The sequence below is a fragment of the Myzus persicae genome, unplaced genomic scaffold (genome assembly GCF_001856785.1).
Source record: "Myzus persicae strain clone G006 unplaced genomic scaffold, MPER_G0061.0, whole genome shotgun sequence".
Lineage (NCBI taxonomy): Eukaryota > Metazoa > Arthropoda > Insecta > Hemiptera > Aphididae > Myzus > Myzus persicae.
Genome location: NW_019101569.1, coordinates 903,763 through 923,145, shown reverse-complemented (window position 1 = coordinate 923,145; position 19,383 = coordinate 903,763). Strand labels below are relative to the sequence as shown.

Genomic DNA, 19,383 nt, shown 5'->3' with positions numbered 1-19,383 from the left:
TGTACGAGGCAGGACAAAGGAAGAACATATTTTATCTTTGTGTGACTACATGAAACCATAAATGTGATGTGCGATGTCCTAGCCAGTACTCTATAGAGAATAATATTATGATAATCATAAATTAATCGGTTTGTGCAGTGTGTTAAGGTAAACATATTTATTTGGGATAGTAAATATCATTACTACAAATGTAGATACTCACGTACTTAGTAACGTATTACACTACCTAGGTATTCCATAATAATAGGTATTAAGTATATTATTAAGTTGTTATTTAGGTACATACATAGATATGTTTATATTTTTGTGTTATATGCAAATAATACTATTATTGTTATTTCTAACAACAATGAAAATAATAATAATATATTTCTTAAATACGATGAGTCACTATTGTTTGGTGTTAAATTATGTCATATACCTACTATGTAAATATGTATCACATGCAACCATACGAATTAACGAAAGTGGCTTGGCGTGGAGCATTGGCTGCTACCAGTCGTGAAATGCGACTAGGAGTAACGGCCACAGCTACTATAGCTCCTGGATGGGTGACCACCCGGGCTCATAGTGGTTAAAAACCTTGCCACACATACACGTGTTTGCTATGTTTGCTACCCACCGTAACAACAGTAATAATCGTAAAAAAACCTACAGTACCAACAACCGCTACAACAGCTAGAAATATCCTTCGTCTCCGGGCTTAAGTTCAATAAAAAAAAACTAACGAAATAAATATTCTATTAACGCGAATTGAAAAAATGCATGTGTAACTTGTCCTTTAGTACCTATGGGCATTAGGAGTTGAAAAAATGTGTAAATCATGTTTTTTAAACGACCTTAAAGTTTCCAAGAATCTACTAGCTGCCATAACTTCTATTTAAAAATGTCAATTAGTTTTGAGCGGGTAAAAATACATCCATTTTTTAGTTGTAGCTAAAAACTCCCGAATTCACCCGTGAAAGAATATGAAGTACAGTCCTTAAATTATTATAGGTGTAACTTAATTTTAGTGTAATAAAAAATAGCTGTTACTCAATTTCAAGTTTATATGTATAATAAAGCTTTGTTAGCCTAATAACAAAATTTAATACAGAACAGGAAAATATGATATTCAATCATAACAACTATTTTTTTCCCGTAACTAATGGTAGCTATTTATATAAGTAAAACAATATTTGATTAGCTTAGCCAAAATAATATTGCAACATAATATATAGAGGTTGAAAAAATAAAGTGTCTACACGGGCTACATACACACGGTGAGTTTATTGGAATCTAATGGGAATCTATTGATATTACTTTTATTGAAAACAGCCCAATAGTTTTATGAGACAAAATACAACAAAGGAAAACAGGTACAAACATTTACATGTACGTTATCCTACGCATAAAATACAGGTTATATTAAACAATTTTAGTTTGTTTATGCCAAAAAAAGTTTTTGCATTATTTCATATAAATAAATTATAGAAGTCCATAGGTATATTACAAGTCATGTATCACAGTGATACATGATAGATGGAACATACTGTAAAATAGAACTTCTAAGTCTTGTCCTAGCTGATTTGCACGCATGTGGGGAAAAACAAAATAGTTTGTACAGCTGCACGCAGAATACCATGGTAAACCGTAAACCTGTTTTCATCTAATTTCACTAAAAAGGCAGTGGTGACACATTACGGCCTTCTCTGAGTAAATCACAAAGGCTTTCAACCAAAATTGTTCTACAAATACTAATGCGACTTAATCGATTTGTTTGATATTTGTTTGTATGTTATTTTGGTTTAACACCTATACAGTTAATTCTGTTTCTGTCATTGTTGAATGAACTTTTTTTTTTTTAAAAACACTTAATAAATGTAGGTACTCGATAAAAAATTAAACATTACGACATTGTTATTATGGGTTCTAATTAATCACTTAGGATTAGGGAACGAATTTAAGTGTTTTTATAATTGTATATGTTTGTACTACCAAATTATGTGTATAAAGTATATATAACATGACATTGTGTTTTAAAATTCAAAATATGTGTTATGTTAATGTAGTAATGAAGTTTGTTTTTTGTACTCATATAGTGATATTGGATGACAGACAGTCTTTGCTCAGATCCGTTTTTCGTATTTTATGATTTTAGACTTGTTATTGAATTCATATTTAACACATATCTACATTAGTCACCGTGAATTACTCAATGACACACAGAAAGTGCACATTATTTTGCAAGAACTAGATAGACTTCTCTTTCTCATCACAGATGACATCATAATATCTGAGGACAAATTCATACGTAAAGATGGTACAAAATAAATTCAAAGATAGGATGGTTTTCAATTGGGTCATAGCTATAAGCCATACACCTCCCAATTGAGCGTTGTAGGATTCACAATATTTATTGTACTATCGTGGCTAAAAATAAAAATGAAAATATCTGATTTCAATTTTTGAATATAAATTTATAAATAATTTTTAGTTGTATTTCAAATTTATAGAAATCACATTATTTTAACCGTAAAACTATAAATACTTAATATCAAAACTATAAAATATACATTATAACCTATTCAGATTTTGCTTTAGTATTTAACACATTTTTTAAAATATGTTTATGAAACATTTTTATCAATAAATATAATAAAAATAAACAAATGCAAATAAATACTATAATAACAGCGATTATATCCAATAAAAGGTATTGATACCAAGTTAAATTAAGTGAGTGAGTCTTCAAATGAGGGGCACCTTTATGACGAATTACATATTCAGTCCAGTAAAGTACTGACTGTTCCGGGGACATCGGTCGGTTTTTGAATATATCGGAAGCGATTTCAGCGTTTCGCTTATACCTATAACATACGTTTTAGTTAAAATCAAATTCAATTTACATTTTAGTTCTTAAATATTGTTCATTGTTTAGTCAATTGAAAATAAATCCCACCAAACTCACTTTTTATTATTTACTAGTTCCAATATATTTCTTAAAAATGCATCTTTTTTCACTGTTAAAATATCCATTGATATGGCCATTCCAGCATTAACCAAGTTAGCAATATTTCTTGGTTGATCGTAAAATAATGGAAATCCAAGAACTGGTACTCCAGCATGCACTGTTTCATACACTCCCGACATACCTCCGTGACTGATGAATAATTTCACTTTGGGGTGCACTTAAAATCAAAATACATAAATAAAAACAAAGTTCTGACTCATCTATTATATAGTTCCTTTAAGTATAAAATATTACATAGAATTTCTCGTTGAGGTAACCATTTTCTTATCATGACATTTTTTGGTTTATTCACCATATATTCTGCTTCATATTTCCATAATATTCTTTGAGGAACTTCGGCTAATGCTTCCTTCAATGGATTTAGTATATAATCAGGTGATGTAGACATATTAACAACTGAACCCAAAGTCAACAAAATTACCCCTTGAGGAGAATTTTCAATAAATTCTAATATATCCTAAAACAAAAATAAATATATATTTGTTAAATTTTATTTTTATTAGTCAAACTGTTTTTTTTTTTTATATACAAATGTGAATTAATTTATTGCGATATTAGGATTCAAAGAATTTGCGTTATGTAATAATATTATTATTTCATTAAACACAGGGATCAACAATTACGGTAGAAAACAAATAATATTTTGTTTATTGTTATGTTATTATCAAAACTGAGTGGAGTAAACTGATACATTACAGTTAATAAGTACTTATTATCTATTATGCGCTCATTCTAATGAAAAGTATTGACGTCTTGGTTGGTGGTTTTGTTTACCAATCCTCTCATCAAACCTTACAAACATAATAGTAATATTAAAATTTTATAGTTCTAAATTCAATTTGCAAATTGCCAAATGAAAACCTTAGAAAAACATTGTGCAACTTAACATTAGCAATTAAAAGTAATTATTACTCGTTATACACTCATTCTCATTAAAAATATTTACGTTTTGGGTTACTAATACACTTATTGTAGTTTATAAACTTATTAGTTATGCCATTGTTTTTTATAATATATCTAGCGGTTGGCAGCTATTAATTTCTTCAAATATTGACAATATATCTGTATACTATTATTATAAAATCAATGGTAATATTAGCATATTCTCGTGATGATTTCAATTTTTCTATTTCAAAACACAGAAAAACATTGTGCTATAGAATTTAAGCCATTATTCAAAAATAATAATCACTTAAAATTGATAACGATAAAAATGGTTAAAAAATATTTTCAAAAATTGAAAAATGTTAATATTATTCGATAAAATCCATGTTATTTTTAAAAAGAATCACGTTTCATTCAAACTGACACGGTAGTACGATTAATTAATATATTAGTATTTGCATGTGTTTCATTTTACTTACATTTGGTATTTTCTTTGGAGGTTTCAAATGTATGCCTCCGATTTCGATGAGGTTTTGAGGAAACGGTCTTGAAGGCTCGCTAATAAAGTGACTGTTTACAAATGACAGCGATGGTTGTTTAGTACTCGTTTCCAAATCATATGGTCTATTCATCGTAAACTTTCGAATGAATTTGTCATAACTTAAAAGGATCATATTGTATCCTAATAGTAAAGTGTTTGAAAATCTTTGTACCAATGTCTTAGGAATGCAATGATCAGCATATAAATGGGAAATTACTGCTGGATTAGGGATGTCACCGGAAACAGAACGTTCTGCGAATGTTATCATTGGAGACGAAATCAAATAAATGAATGGCAAGTTTAACTTATTAGCCAAATACAGATCACAATCGTGTCCCACATTTTCAATTATGAGTAAGTCAAAATTAGAACCCTCATTATTTTCTATTATTTTTTTTAACTGATCATTTTCATACACTATATCACACATTAAGTTACGATTAGTCCTCAAAAATTTAAAAAACGATAAGGGATGTCCCCATAAATCCATTGTAGAGATCAAATCCATAGCTTTGAATTCGTTATGATCATTAGATGTATCTATTTCCGTATAGTTGTCTCGGTTGCCTTCAGGAAATGGTGTAAACATAGTAACATTATGGCCATTTTTTGACAAGACACGAATAACAGAACTAACGTAATTCCAATGACTTCTGCCAGCAATAGAGTTTATGGCTAATATTCTTGCTGATTCTATTGGCAATATCCATGAGCTGACGAACGCGTATACAAAAAATATTGAAAATATATATTTGTGTAACGTATTTAGTTTCCTCGTCATAGTTATTGTTGAATATAGACAACAACAAAATTAATAAACACAAAACTGTAGTAAATGTTATAGATTATTTAATTGATTCAGAACCACGCGTTAGAATGAAAATAATGAATATTGAATAATTACTTTATACTTGTGCTAATATATTGTCTACGACTATAATATAGATTATTATGTTATCTTATATCAATATTTTTATCAATATCAATACTACTGATGTCTATAAATAATGATAAATAATAATTAAGTCACAGATATGATGACATAATAATTTATTTCTAGACGTGAGAGGTACATGTTCAAGATGAAATGTCTAGTGGATTGTTGAACATGTCATTGTGTTTTTTAACTCAAAATATGTGTTATGTTAATGTAGTAATGAAGTTTATTTATTGTACTCATTTTATGTATTATTACGTATTATACATCTGATATTATATAGGCCATCGTCTATTGCGATAAATACGAGCAGTCGACACATGTTCATCGTATACATGAATGTGTTATTAAAATGTATAATTCAACTGGTCTATTCATAATATATACTTTTAAATATAATTCTATATGGCATAAATCGCCTTTTTTTCGAAGTTGGACATTTTTGTGTTCTTTGGAGACAGCTTTACAAATTGTTCAAAAGCAGAACTGTCCCTCTCGAAACGAGACGCATGGTCACAGAATAAATAAAATAGATAAAAATAATTGATTTAATCTATTCTGTGCTATGGTCAGCAGATGACGTTAATTTAGATATTACGCATGAACCTTATTGAATTATTTGAGTAAATATGCACCAATAACTGGTGTAGACGTAGAACGTAGTTTTTCTTTGTTCAGACATATTTTAAGTGATAGAAGATTGAATTTTTATGAACAAAATTTAGAAATGTATTTAATTATCAATTTTAATAATTCAAAAATGTAACATTTGTCCAACTTTTTTTTACATTTATTTAATTATAGTTGGGAATTCAAAGTTTATTTTATAAAACTTTTGTATTTTTACAGTTCAATTTACTATGCAATTTTTACTTATTTTTTCTTTGAGAGTACCTGTGAAACTAGATTGCAAAGTTCGCTTTTCCAACGCATAATCAGTCTTCTGACTTGATTATTTACTATGTGACTTTATTTTTCAATTGATATTGTAGATTATTAGACATACAATATTTTTATTAATTTGCCAAAAGGTAATTTTGTGGAATAAACACTCGCCCAAGCGGTATATAACTACTATATAGGGTATTCACCCTATTTACCCAATATTTTCATCTGATTCCATATTAAAAAATGTATTACCAATTAAAAATCCAAAAAATAATAAAAATATAATTTTAGAAGCAGACAACATTGAATAAAAATTATTTTGAAAATTAAAAATAATATTTTTAAAACCAACATGTAAATGATTGAAATTACAACTTTTTATTTTTAAAGACATGCAATTATACTATTATTTAAAAACAAATATATATATATTCTACAATTATATTAAGTTCATAAATAAATAAATAACATTTAAAATAATAAATCACTTGAAAAATAACGAACAAATTTTATATATTTTGAAGTAAATATTTTTTACTATTATTTAACTCTACTTTAGATGGTTGATATTTTTCCTATTAAGATGATGGTACCTATGCGTTTGTTATCTCCGTCTTATAAACATTTGACATGCCAAATTTTTGATAACTAGTTTCAATAGTGTCCTATTGCCTTTTACCGTTTATATATGAGTGAATTCACCTATTATTAAACTTATAGGTAAAAACATTTTCCGTACTAAAATCATCTCGATTTTGAGGTATTTTTATTTTCAAACAATACATGGGCATGTAAGATATCAAAAATTAAAAATGCTCATATCCCGCTTGAAAATTTAAATATCGAATAAAAGACTACACTTAAGCACAGATAATGTTCTTAACTAAATTGCTATATCGTACTTGTGTAAGACTGAGACAACAAATGCATGGGTGGCGTCCACATATAATACAACAAATAAAAAACTCTTAAAATGTAGCTTATGAAATTAATTTATATTTTTAATATCTTAAAATATTTTTAGAAAATAAAATTGCTCTGACTGATTCAATTTATGTTTAAATATTACACCAAAATTTGGTCTTTGAATATCAAACATAATGTGATAGGATTAATATAGGACATATAGAGTTTAAATAAAATAGTTACTTAATGTGAAGATAATTATTTAGACTAATTGTATTTTATTTACTTAACTCCAAATAAGATATTGATGATTTTAAATCAATTTTTTAATTAATTGAATAAATGTATTATTTTTTCTTTCAAATGACCTGTGAACAAACTATTTAAATGTTTTTACTTTATTTAAATTCAAATTTGGTTGTTAAAAACCAACAAAAGGTAATATCTAGTAGAGACTTCATGTATGCTAGATATTTACATTCTTATAAATAACTATTTTGTACTAATATCTAGGTTGCAACTTAAATTAATATATAATTTACGGCTAAATTGACAAATATTTCACTTTATATGTACCTACTTACGAGTAATAAGTTTATTGTTAATTGAACCTTTAATTGTGTTTGATGATATATTATAATACATTGTACTCAATTATTTAAAAATTGTTGTGTATTGGTTACGTTTATTTTTTTTCCATTATAACGCTGTATTTAACATTTTGAAGCCCTGCAGGTGTAGAGGTTAAAATTGTTAAATATGCAACTGGTAGAGATGGGTTTGTATATATATCTAAAGCCCTGTATGATCCCTAGATTAGCCATTACGTGTTTTCCACTATAAATACATAATATTATGTCATAAATAATATAGTAATAAGGTATTTAATCGTGGTTAATACTTTATACTCCGTACGTTGCTGGCCATGTGGCGGTAGAACGGAACGGAATTAAGAAATACCTATTTTTGCTAATTTTTGTGTTTTGTGACGCCTCTAATAGTTTATATAGTTTTATGTATTTTTTATGTACATACTAAATATTGTTAAATGTAACTAAATTATTATTTTTATACCCTGTTATTAAATTTTGAATATTTGAATTTTTATAGCCATCAATAAATGCTACATTGGTCCATACAATGACTGATAAACTAATACACACAAGTGGTACTCGAAAAAATAAGTTCGAGAATATTTTATCACGTACACAAGATAACATATTATAATAAATATTAAATATCAAGGTCGATATTTGAAAAAAAAATAAAACGCGTACTTAATATTGTTGTATATTTGTTCATAGGTCTAGAAAGACAACAAGACGTAAGTAGACGCCATTCAATCACTCTCCGAGGCACAGCGCCAGACGGCAGCACTTATCACTTTGGCACAGTTAGTACTAAAATCAGTGTACACTGCGTATCGAGATTCGACATCAGATAGGTAGGTATATTTTATAATTTGAATTGGGTTAAAAAATATATTGGATAAATACATTTTAATTTATAGCGTTATATGGATAACGGCATAATCGGTTATATAATATCGGTTATTCGGTTCATACATTTCCTAAACTAATAGGTTCAAAAAGTTTTTAATTTGCTTACAGTATTCCGGCATCCGGATGTAGCCCCCCTCCCCAGAGACAACTACTGTCCGGGGAAAGTGCTCTGCAACCCTCTGTCAAATCCGGCCCTGACGTATGTTAGTACTTCCACATTTATGTTTTTATTTAAACGCTGGTGCCAAGCATTTTTGCGAATGCTCCGTTTCCGTTGGCTGACTGGATGGTCAAATGGTGGCAGTTTGACGGCCACATCATATACAGCTGTGGCTGCCAGGTTAACACACGAAGATAACCCGTTTGGGAGCTGTATAAAAAATTTACCTGAACATTTTTAACATGTTTGAGCGTATTTATGAAAACACTTTTGGGCGCAATACTGTAACTAGTAATCGAATGCCGTGTATAATCTAATCTAATGAGTACTTGATTGTTTATCTTGCTGTAGACCATATGATATTAATTTTTTGGAAAATACCGCATCAAACATAGCTATAGATATTTAGCTACTATTACAGATAATATTATGTTCTGTGTTCGCAGAACATTTTGTAAGACTTTGAATTTTAAATATTTATAAAAGAAAATTGTGTATCACGTATTTTTAATATTTTTAACTGCTATGATAACCACTTAAAGGAACCTTGAATTAAATTTTAAGGCTTTTTTACCAAAAAAAAATAAAACATTTATTGACATTTATAGATAAAAAATAACCAAAATATTTTATAAAATTAAATCACGTAAAAAGAACGACAAAAAATTGAATTTCTTTTGGTGAATCTAGATTATAATAATCTCAAACGGCAATCCACTAGATATGTTATCTTGAACAATGAACATGTACCTCTGACCTCCACAAATAAAATATGACCTCATCATTTGACATTTATAATACCATATAGTATAAAATATTTTAATTATTATTTAGAGACATCAGTCATAGTAAGACGTATGAAAAATATTAATTTAAAATAACATAATAATTTGTTAGTTGTTTTTAGGATATAAACACTAGCATAACCGATGGTTTAGAAACAGTTTAGTATTCTACAAACACTATTACAATTTGATAGTTATTTTTTTATTCTTTTTATTCTTTTTATTCTTTTTATTTCTGGTGTCTATAAATAAAAAATAAACAGCGCTGTTCCACTCTTCCCTCTGGTGACAGGGGCGAAGCCCCCCGGCAGTTTTAGTCAAGGTGGCTGCCAGTTCGTCATACGCGGACACCGTTCGCGCAATTAGGCAAAACAGCGAGCTGAACTTGGTGGAGCCGGGAGCTCAGGTAACTGACATGCGCAAGACCAGGGATGGACTTTTGTTGGTCGAGAGGGCCAAAGATGCTAGACCCGTAGTAGCAGCAGAAGATGTTTTTAGCTATTGCTACTAGACTGGGTGACGTGGTCAGAGAAGTTTTGCAGATTAGCAAGAATGCTGTTGTTGAGATTGTTAAACTCGATGCAGTGGCAATCGAGGGCGAGGTTCTTTCGGCATTGTGGGTGGAAATATCCGGAGCTGAAGACGTTTAAGTTGCCATTTCCGAACGGCAGGCAGTTTTTGGCTTCTTTGACCCACTAGGTGTGGACAGCAAATTGCCTACCCCTACAATGTCTAGCACCTCTGCTTCCACGATATAATGTATCCCAATTGGATCTATAATGTACCATGAATGGTGTAATAAAATGAACCCAAACGTCTAGAACCTGAGTAGTGTTTCCGGTGCAACGGCTTCGGTCACCGGAGCAGTAACTGCTCTGGGCCAGATCTGTCTGGGCATTGTTTTTCCCTGTATTTAATGGAATATTATATAACGGAAACGCTTTGAATCTTATTATCACAGTCATTAATATATACAATGATTTCTTATGATATTTAAAAATAAACTAGTTCAGAAATAAAAAAAATTGATAAATACTATACACTGGGTGACTCAATTAACGTAGAAGATAGAACACCCATTATTCAATAAGTATTAATGTTTTTGAAAATATTTTTTTTTAATGGATTTAAGTCGCTACAGAACAACGTTTTGAAAAATGTATTTTCATTTTTCCTCCTCATAATTTAAAAGTTTTACTTTTAGTTTAAACATTTTTAGTTTCATCTTCAAAAGTAGAATATTTGTCTGGGTATTTCAATACATAAAAATCGAATAAGGATGGGTAGCTTATAAGTTATAAATAATTAATGTTTTGAGACACGAAGTAATGGACCAACATTTTGCATGGTTATTGCTTTCCACTCCACTCCTTTAAACTGTAAACTTTAAATACTTATAATGACTCATGAATGACTCATCCTAAATTCGATTTTTATTCATCGAAATACATTAAATATTAACCAGCTTTGGAATATAAATTTAAATCTGTCAGTTAAAACTGTAGCCACAGTATTTTGATTCATAGTTTAAGTTAAAATGTGTACTACATCAGATGTCTAAAAGAATATTAACGATTTGAATATTCAAGTTAGGTAGGTACCTACTTTATATTGTAGTTTAAAAAACTGTTATTTGTAGATAATTGAAACTTTTAAAGTATATTATTATATTATTGTTTACACAAGGCAATTTTTCTAACAAAAAACAATCCAACCAATACTTTACTAATCTTTAATAGTAAAATAAATTACTTTATACAAATTACAAAAAAAACATCTATGCATGTATATTTCATAGTAATTAACGAATAGGCTTGTTTTTGTTTAATAACCAATATTATTAATTGTGTTTCTATTGTTTCATTAACTTTTTTTTAAAACACACTACTACTTAGGTAGTATAAGTAGCCAAGTAAGTACTCGATAAAAAGTAATCATTACTTCATTGATATGGTTTGTTAAAATTTAAGTAACTTATGCTTTCATACTATCAAAATATAGATATTAACAAACTATTGATTTCCGAGGCTGAGCAAGTTACCTAATGATACTTTTTAACTCAGTTGAGTTTAGTAATTTTTTTTTCACTTAAAATAAAAACTAAGTTTAAAGCCATTTTATGTACTTCAAATTAAGTTTTATATTCAGTTAAAAAGTTATTAACTTAATTTAAATTAATAAGTTAAGTTATATAAAAAAAAAAATGCACATAGGTAATATTTTAATAAAATAGTTGATAATCACTTGAAGAGTAACTTATATTTATAAATTATAAGTACCTTATAGGCCTTATAGGCTATGTTACTATTCAAACATTCAATGATAATCATTATATAAGTAACACTATCAAAAATAAGTATTAACAAATAATATTAAATATGATGTATGAATATAATTTATGAAATTATGGGCTATTCAATATTTTTACTAACACGTACCTATTTTCAGTGTATAAGTGTATTTATAAGTGACTTAGACTAATATAGTTCCAGATATATATTATATTATGGTCAACTTTTAGTTAGTTATTTTTTGAACACCCCCCCCCCCCCATAGGTACGCCCCTGACTTCCAGATTTGAGTGGCCCAATCAAACACCTAGTCGAATTATGAATCTAAACTATCCAGATTCAAGTTTCCTACTTAAACACACAAACAATTTCATCAAAATCGATCCAGCCGTTTAGATAGAGATCAGTGAAGTACAGACATAAAAAATACCAAAGAATTATATGCATACATATATATATATAAAGATTTGTCAATAAATTTAATTGAATATTTTATTAAGGCATAAAATAAATATTTTGCTACTCGAAAAGTAGATGTTTCATGAATTCGTCACACAGCCGTTAGAACGGCTCCTTCGTGCATATTCCGTTGATCCTCTTTTACCAGTTTATCCTCTGCCCATGGTTGTATTTCCGCTGAACCAAAAATGGCATAGAACACTGCCACGGATATGTATATAACCGCCATCAGGATATAAATTCGGATATCGTCACGTCCCTATGATCAAATAAAATAAAGACGGGTAATTTCGTCTCAGAAAATCGGGCTCAAGCAAAAATAGTGCTCTAAAATTGCCACCACTCAAATAATTTAAAATAATTTAACTTAAAATAAATATAAGTCATCGTTTCGAAAATGCTACTCTTAGCCAGTGATTTTCTATCACCTATACCTTGAACAAGCCCCGGTCTCATAACACGTTTACATAATTTAAATAATATTAGTAATATTTACATCAGGATGGATTAATATTTCTGAAATATCCGGTAAATAGATGCCGGAAATGGCAAATATTGTCATCTGGAAACCAAAAAGTACACTGGCATATTTTGGTGCGATATCCAAATGGTTTAAACCGAATCCTATAAACAAACCATGAACTATGATGAAACAAACAGATGTAAAATTGATTTATGTACTATTTATATGCTATAAAAACGGTTCTACATATTGTTAATATTATTACAGCCTGAAATATATTTCATGTGAATAGTGAATAAAAACTTACCAAAAATAAAAAAATATTCCATTTCACAGATTATGAATTTGAACAATTCTTCGGTCTCTAAAAACAAAAATGACTTGACCTTAAAGGCTACCAGCAAAAATACCATGCCCACTGCAATGAAAATCGTGCAACTAAAAATCTTTCTGACGTTTGTGACAGAAATGCATTCTGTTATTTCCGTAAATAATTCGAATACGACGAATACGGGTAAGAACATAAAGGTGAACTGTTTTCTCAAAATCTGATCCAATGATATATTCTGTGTAGATAAATATGTGTAGGTATGAGTAAAAATTGTAATGATGATTTAGCTAAATATAAATACATTGTGAGATACTAAAAAAAAAAATTATAAAATACTTACATGGCTAACATAGTAACTGTTTTGTATAACAATCATATTAGCATAACACATACATGATATAACAAGAGCAATGACGGGCAATGAAGTAAAAATCGACTTCCATGGAATGTCCAAAATGATTGACCGTATTAAGGATATGGCAGAGATTCCTGAAGAACGTGGCACATTGTTCGAATCTCTACATTTCCTAAATAGGTTCTGAGAACGATCTCCGTGGATCAAATACACCCAAGAAACAAACCACGATAACCCAACCAGAACTAACAAAAGTACATTATATTATAAGTGATTTTTACTTATTTAATCTTTCATAATTTAATCGTAAAATTACCAATTAATCCATTTATTTTTTGCAAAAATGAAATCATGATATAATTACACAATTGTGGGTTGAAAATCGAATACAATAGTATTGGAACATAACGTAAAGACTGTTTTTTCAGTGGAATCCAAAATGTACAAACCCTGTGAGGAGCCGAATATGCCATGGCCTAGGACACAATAATAACTCTATATTATAATTGTATTACTTTACGTATACATTCAAACTTGATACTGAAGAATCTTATCATTACCATTGTCTTTCCCATACAAAATTGAAAAAAATGATGCAAGTCAGCGTTTAAGAAAAATACTGTATTCATGACTTCCATAAAATGATATATAGAATATACGATGAACGAAATCCCAAAAATGCTGTACATAAATTAATTAAATTAAGTATACTGCATTCATGTTAAGTAGGGCTAGGAAATCTACATGTTACAGTTTGCATAACTGACAATGCAATTAAGTTGTGCGTAGTTAACAATTTCGTCAAACATGTACCACCTAACCTGTATTTGAGGACAATTATATTTTCGAATATTTTATTAATAGTTTGTACAAAATACAAATAATACACCGAAATATATCGTCGGAATTCCAGAGTGGCAATAATTATCATTTTAAATTTAATATTATTATATTCAAAGTAGAAATTATATTGATATTATAAACCCTAGCCCCATATACTATTATTAATATGTATATTATAATGTAATGATATCACTTGATTACTTGTGAGCCGGATAAACAGTGGCTAAGACACCGCCAGGTATAAAACCGATTAACATTCCATAGCCACAGTAAGGACTCTGTAATATTATAAAATATAACTTGTATAACGTTAATGTAAAAGTAGGTATTGAAGAATTAATTAGCTTAATAATACACTCAGAAGTATATAATCAGCGGTAATAAAACATTTTGAAACGATTATTCAATAGAAAGTCAGAACTGAAAATATTCAGGAGCACATTTTTTTTTTTACTGTAGATATTGGACACTTTTTATTTTTAGTGTTGATGTTTCAATGAAAACTTAAGAATATACTTATAAAAATGGATAAGAAACAATATGTGCAGGTAAAATTGTTCTAATTGAAAAAGCCAGTTCTGGGCCTCTGGATACCTATCAGTTACGGCTTTATTAGATTTAATTGGTACTTACATAATTTTCTTCATACGACTCTCTTAAACTCAAAAATAATGATAAATATTCTAACTGAAGAATTGTTAAACCTGTATAAAACAATAATCTTACATTAAAATTATCTGACTAATGTAGAATTCGAAATTTTAGATGAAAAAAAATTATTATTTATTAAGTGATAAAATTATAACTATAATAATATTGAATTAAGGTACCTAATATTAATTATCTTCTTGCAAATTATTTTGATTGAATAATGTGTTTTTGACGTTTTTGTATAATGGAAATGATTTTTGCATGAGTAATGAGTTTTTAACTTTGTTATTTATATAAAATAAAACATAGATTTTTGATTTTGAATTTTATTTTACTATTTTATAAATTACGTCCCGACCTTTCCACCTAAACTAAAAAAACCCACTTGGTGTCACCAGACTGCATACTTCTAGTAGAACATGATGCATTTTAGGAGTGTGTATCTAGTATGGCAGATTCTTATCAAACTACTCTACAATTTACCTATAAATGTGAGCAAAACTATTGCAAATCCTCTGTTCCAATATGTAGTTTTCAAACGGATAAACCTATCGATGAACCTTGACGGCATTTGTTCCGGTGTTTGGATTTGAGACGTAGAGCTGAATCTTCTGATGCCGGTTTCCCGAAGCTCCATTCTTCACGAGTTACAACAAATTAGTTTGATAACGTTGTATTTCCAATCAACTGCGATGACTTAAAAAAAAGTAAAAAGCGGGTAAGTTTGTAACTCTCTATACTGTACAAGAAGTGTCTAAAGATTAAGTAATGGTTGTGTTAAATTTGAATTCAATAATATAAATCAATGTATACGAAAAAAGATTATGAACGGAGACTGAATTTCGTCTAAATTTGAACTTAAAATAACTATAAAAAAAAAAATATAATCTATACACAATTATACAAATATTATTGTAGATTTAAGCTCAATTTTTATTGTAATATACATTTACAACAACTTACGAGGAACCTTCTATTACATTTTCAAGGTTTTCGACACATGAAAAATTTTTTATCGACAGTTATTTAAAAAAAACAAATTGAAAATTGCAAATGTCTAGAAATGAGTCAACATGAGTTAAAATATTTTGAAAATAGTGTTTTGTAAAAGAAATGATAAAATATACTTTTAGTTAAAATATAATATATTTACTGTCATTTTTTTAAGTGTTTGACCAAAAACTGAAATCAATTTTGTTGAAAAGTCTTAAAAAACGTTGAGAAAATCCCTGTTTTTTCTTAATTTTTGTTTTGTTTTCTAGGTACCTTTGAAAACTATTGAAAATTTGAGTAAAAGATACAATGTACTAGGTAGTACTCACCGAAGTTTAAATTTCATCATTTCAACTATTCATGGTGTACACAAACCCATATAAAAAAAAACACAAATCAATTTAAAATCAATGCATTCATCACTCCGCTCTGCTCTCGTAATCTAATACTGGGTTTTATAAGTATTAATATTCGATAATTTTAATGTATATTTAATATTTATGCTATCATACTATGGCATGCTATTAAATACAGTGTATTGACTCCATTGACCTTTCTTTACAACATTGTTAACATGTTCATGTCAAAGTTTTTAGCAAAACTCCAATTAGGTTACAGAGGTGCATAACCAATATACCATTAAAATCCAAACATTTATATTTTTGCAAATATTTAGCTTATCTTAGGCACTAATGCACTATTCTTTGGATATAAAAATTTAATTGATATACAGTGTGATCACGATAAGCAATGTCTTGAAATTTAGCATAATATTATACTGAATATGTTATAATATGTTTTTTGACTAACTAATAAATATAGTTATACAAATTTTCAAATAACTAAACTTTTTTTGTGACACTTAGATTTGCCCGTGCGCACAACTTTTTTTGAAAGGTATGTCAAATTTTTGACTTTGAATTATTTTTCTCTGTGTTTTTTAATGATTTGCTGAATCTAGTAGAATTTTGGGGCCCCATGTTCTTGAAATATTCAATGGAAAATATTCATTAAGTTTGAACTATTTTGACCGTATTTCTATAAACAGATGTTAAAAGGTGGACGATATAATGAATTTTTGTTAAATTACCTCTCAGTAATGTTAGATGATTTCCACAAGATATTATAATGGCATATTTAATATTTCAATAACATGTGTAGTAATCTGTTTATTAGTTGGTAAAAAAAATTGAACTTAAATATATTGAGTAAATGCTGAGTTATTGAGTATATCTACTTATCTTGATCTCACTGTACCTTAATAAATGTTTTAAAATATATAACAATTTGTTAACTAAGTAAATAGTTAAAAGATTATAATATTTTTTAAATAAGTTTCATTTTGAACTACAATTTTAGCCTATTAAAATTTATAAATTCACTGAAATACGTGAATTTATAATCAAACCCATTTTTTTATGGAATCATTGATTAACATTGATTTTGTTGATTTCACATCAAATTTTACAATTTTAATTTTCTAGATGTTATGTTATTGTATAAAGGTTTCAATATTTTACGAAAATCTTAGAATATTTATGTTACTTATGATTTTGAATAAATCGATTTCGTTTTGTTGCTTTTAAAACAAAATTGTTATAGTTTAAACCTAAAATTGTTTTTTCAGATAATAATACAATATTATTAATATGCAAATATTTAAGAAAAACAATACAATTGGACATTGGTAGAAAACCTTAGTATGACTATTGACTTAAAAAATACATAATATTCATAACATTATCAATCACGTTTTATGCATTTTTAATCACATAATCATTTGAAAATGTTCTTGGTTTTGACCAATTTTGTTTTAATTTGAACTTTTCAAAATGCTCATAAAACAATACAATTCATACACAAGGTGTAACAGGAAGACCTGACAAATTAAATTATTTTTGGTCTTATCAATAGACGCACACGTTACACCTTACACATATAGTATAACATTTTTTATTTTTATATTTTAATACTGAAAATAAAAAATTTAAATCTGAGACTAACTTTAAGATGCTGTTTAGAAACATGTAGATTATTTAAATATATGTTTCAGTCAAACATAGTTAATGTTTTACAGCAGTTAGAAAGTTTGTTAAGTTAATCCAGTAGTAAAAAGTATTATTTATTCAAAAAAATAAACCTAAACCTTTTAAAAATATTTTATGGAAATTTAAAAAAATAAATGTTACAATTAAAATAATATTATTTTAAATGTATAAGTTTTCAACGAATGAGTTTTATTTAAAATAATAAAAATAAATTAGTCATTTGACTTAGATAAATATTTTTATTGAAAGTTTTCTAAAACATAGGTTTACAAATCGATTAGCTAAATTAAAATTTCCAAAAAAATTAAAATTGTTCATTTATTCTATTGAACAAATATGTGAATAAAAAATGTTATATTATAGGAACATGAAGCGTATAAGTTGATAAATTAAATAGAACAAAAACATTTAAATATTGGTTGAAACAAAAGCTATTTCATTTTTCAGGTCTCCCTGCAGTTACACCATTTATATTTATTATTTATAAATAGCCTTAATAACAATTTAAACCATTTTTATTTACGTGGTTAAAATCATTAATGAATGAATAATAATCATTAAAAAAATCACCCAACCTCAGTTCAGAGTAGAATTTAGAAGATAACTTAAAATAATTGACAACAAACACATGCATATGAATAAACATACAAGTCTAATAAAAAATCTTTTTAAAAATTAATTTTTTAACGTAGTTTCCTATGTATAACAAGTAAATTTCTTAACCTTGGTTATTTGTGTAAATAATATTAGGTAGGTACTTACAATTATTGTGCTTGGATAAGTTCTCAAATATTCTGAAAAAAAGAATAAAAAATAAAGATTTTTAAGTCTTATACACATAGCTCATGTAGTGCATCATGTAAAAAATAAAATTCTGCAAATGTATTGTACCTATAATATAATCTAGTGGTAGCAAAATAGAAATGTAACTTTTGACAAATATTGAAGTTGAAAAATTTAATGCAATACCTATATCTATTATCGAATTAATAAGATAGTCTACTAGACAAGATTCCAGTTTGAGTATATTTCATCCAATACAACTAACATGGTCGACAGTTATATATTCTATGAAAATATTATCATATAGGTATTACTAACCAAAAATGCATTTTTACAATCTGTGATGATGTTATGTAATATAACAATATGCATAGTTAAAGATTTGTTGTCGACATTCCTTATCCTGTTGTTCTTAAATCTTATCGGGTTAATACATTTTGTTCTGAAATCAAATATATAATATGCACTTACTACATCAGAGGATTATTAGCATTATTGTGCTTATAATAAATGTTTAATGACTATTTAATGTTAAATGTTTATATTATT

The 19,383-nt window shown here is 27.8% G+C and overlaps 2 protein-coding genes and 1 long non-coding RNA gene across 3 annotated transcripts; 1 reads left to right on the top strand and 2 right to left on the bottom strand.

Annotated features, from left to right (window-relative positions):
• Positions 1 to 2,486: 2,486 nt before the first annotated feature.
• Positions 2,487 to 5,340, bottom strand: LOC111029718 (UDP-glucuronosyltransferase 2B2-like). The gene is made up of 4 exons (XM_022308851.1): positions 4,378 to 5,340; positions 3,248 to 3,470; positions 2,951 to 3,170; positions 2,487 to 2,849 (listed from the first exon to the last, which is right to left on the bottom strand). The coding sequence occupies exons 1-4, from the start codon at positions 5,218 to 5,220 to the stop codon at positions 2,564 to 2,566; spliced, it is 1,572 nt and encodes a 523-aa protein (XP_022164543.1). The 5' UTR covers positions 5,221 to 5,340; the 3' UTR covers positions 2,487 to 2,563.
• A 3,092-nt stretch (positions 5,341 to 8,432) lies between these two features.
• LOC111029726 lies at positions 8,433 to 9,332 on the top strand. The gene is made up of 2 exons (XR_002604036.1): positions 8,433 to 8,614; positions 8,781 to 9,332. It is a non-coding gene; the product is annotated as an uncharacterized LOC111029726 (long non-coding RNA).
• A 2,850-nt stretch (positions 9,333 to 12,182) lies between these two features.
• Positions 12,183 to 19,099, bottom strand: LOC111029721 (vesicular glutamate transporter 2-like). Its single transcript, XM_022308859.1, has 11 exons — positions 18,943 to 19,099; positions 18,814 to 18,845; positions 15,494 to 15,706; positions 14,993 to 15,063; positions 14,561 to 14,637; positions 14,077 to 14,197; positions 13,833 to 13,992; positions 13,502 to 13,761; positions 13,138 to 13,396; positions 12,864 to 12,991; positions 12,183 to 12,626 (listed from the first exon to the last, which is right to left on the bottom strand). The coding sequence occupies exons 3-11, from the start codon at positions 15,645 to 15,647 to the stop codon at positions 12,459 to 12,461; spliced, it is 1,398 nt and encodes a 465-aa protein (XP_022164551.1). The 5' UTR covers positions 15,648 to 15,706; positions 18,814 to 18,845; positions 18,943 to 19,099; the 3' UTR covers positions 12,183 to 12,458.
• Positions 19,100 to 19,383: the final 284 nt, after the last annotated feature.

Coding starts and splice junctions, on each gene's coding strand:
- LOC111029718 (XM_022308851.1), bottom strand. CDS start 5,220: ATGACGAGGAAACTAAATACGTTACACAAATATATATTTTCAATATTT. Junction 3,471..4,377: donor CTCCAAAGAAAATACCAAAT/GTAAGTAAAATG, acceptor TTTTTGTTTTAG/GATATATTAGAATTTATTGA. Junction 3,171..3,247: donor ACCTCAACGAGAAATTCTAT/GTAATATTTTAT, acceptor TTTGATTTTAAG/TGCACCCCAAAGTGAAATTA.
- LOC111029721 (XM_022308859.1), bottom strand. CDS start 15,647: ATGGAGCTTCGGGAAACCGGCATCAGAAGATTCAGCTCTACGTCTCAA. Junction 13,397..13,501: donor ACAGTTACTATGTTAGCCAT/GTAAGTATTTTA, acceptor TTATCTACACAG/AATATATCATTGGATCAGAT. Junction 12,992..13,137: donor GGAATATTTTTTTATTTTTG/GTAAGTTTTTAT, acceptor GTTTGTTTATAG/GATTCGGTTTAAACCATTTG.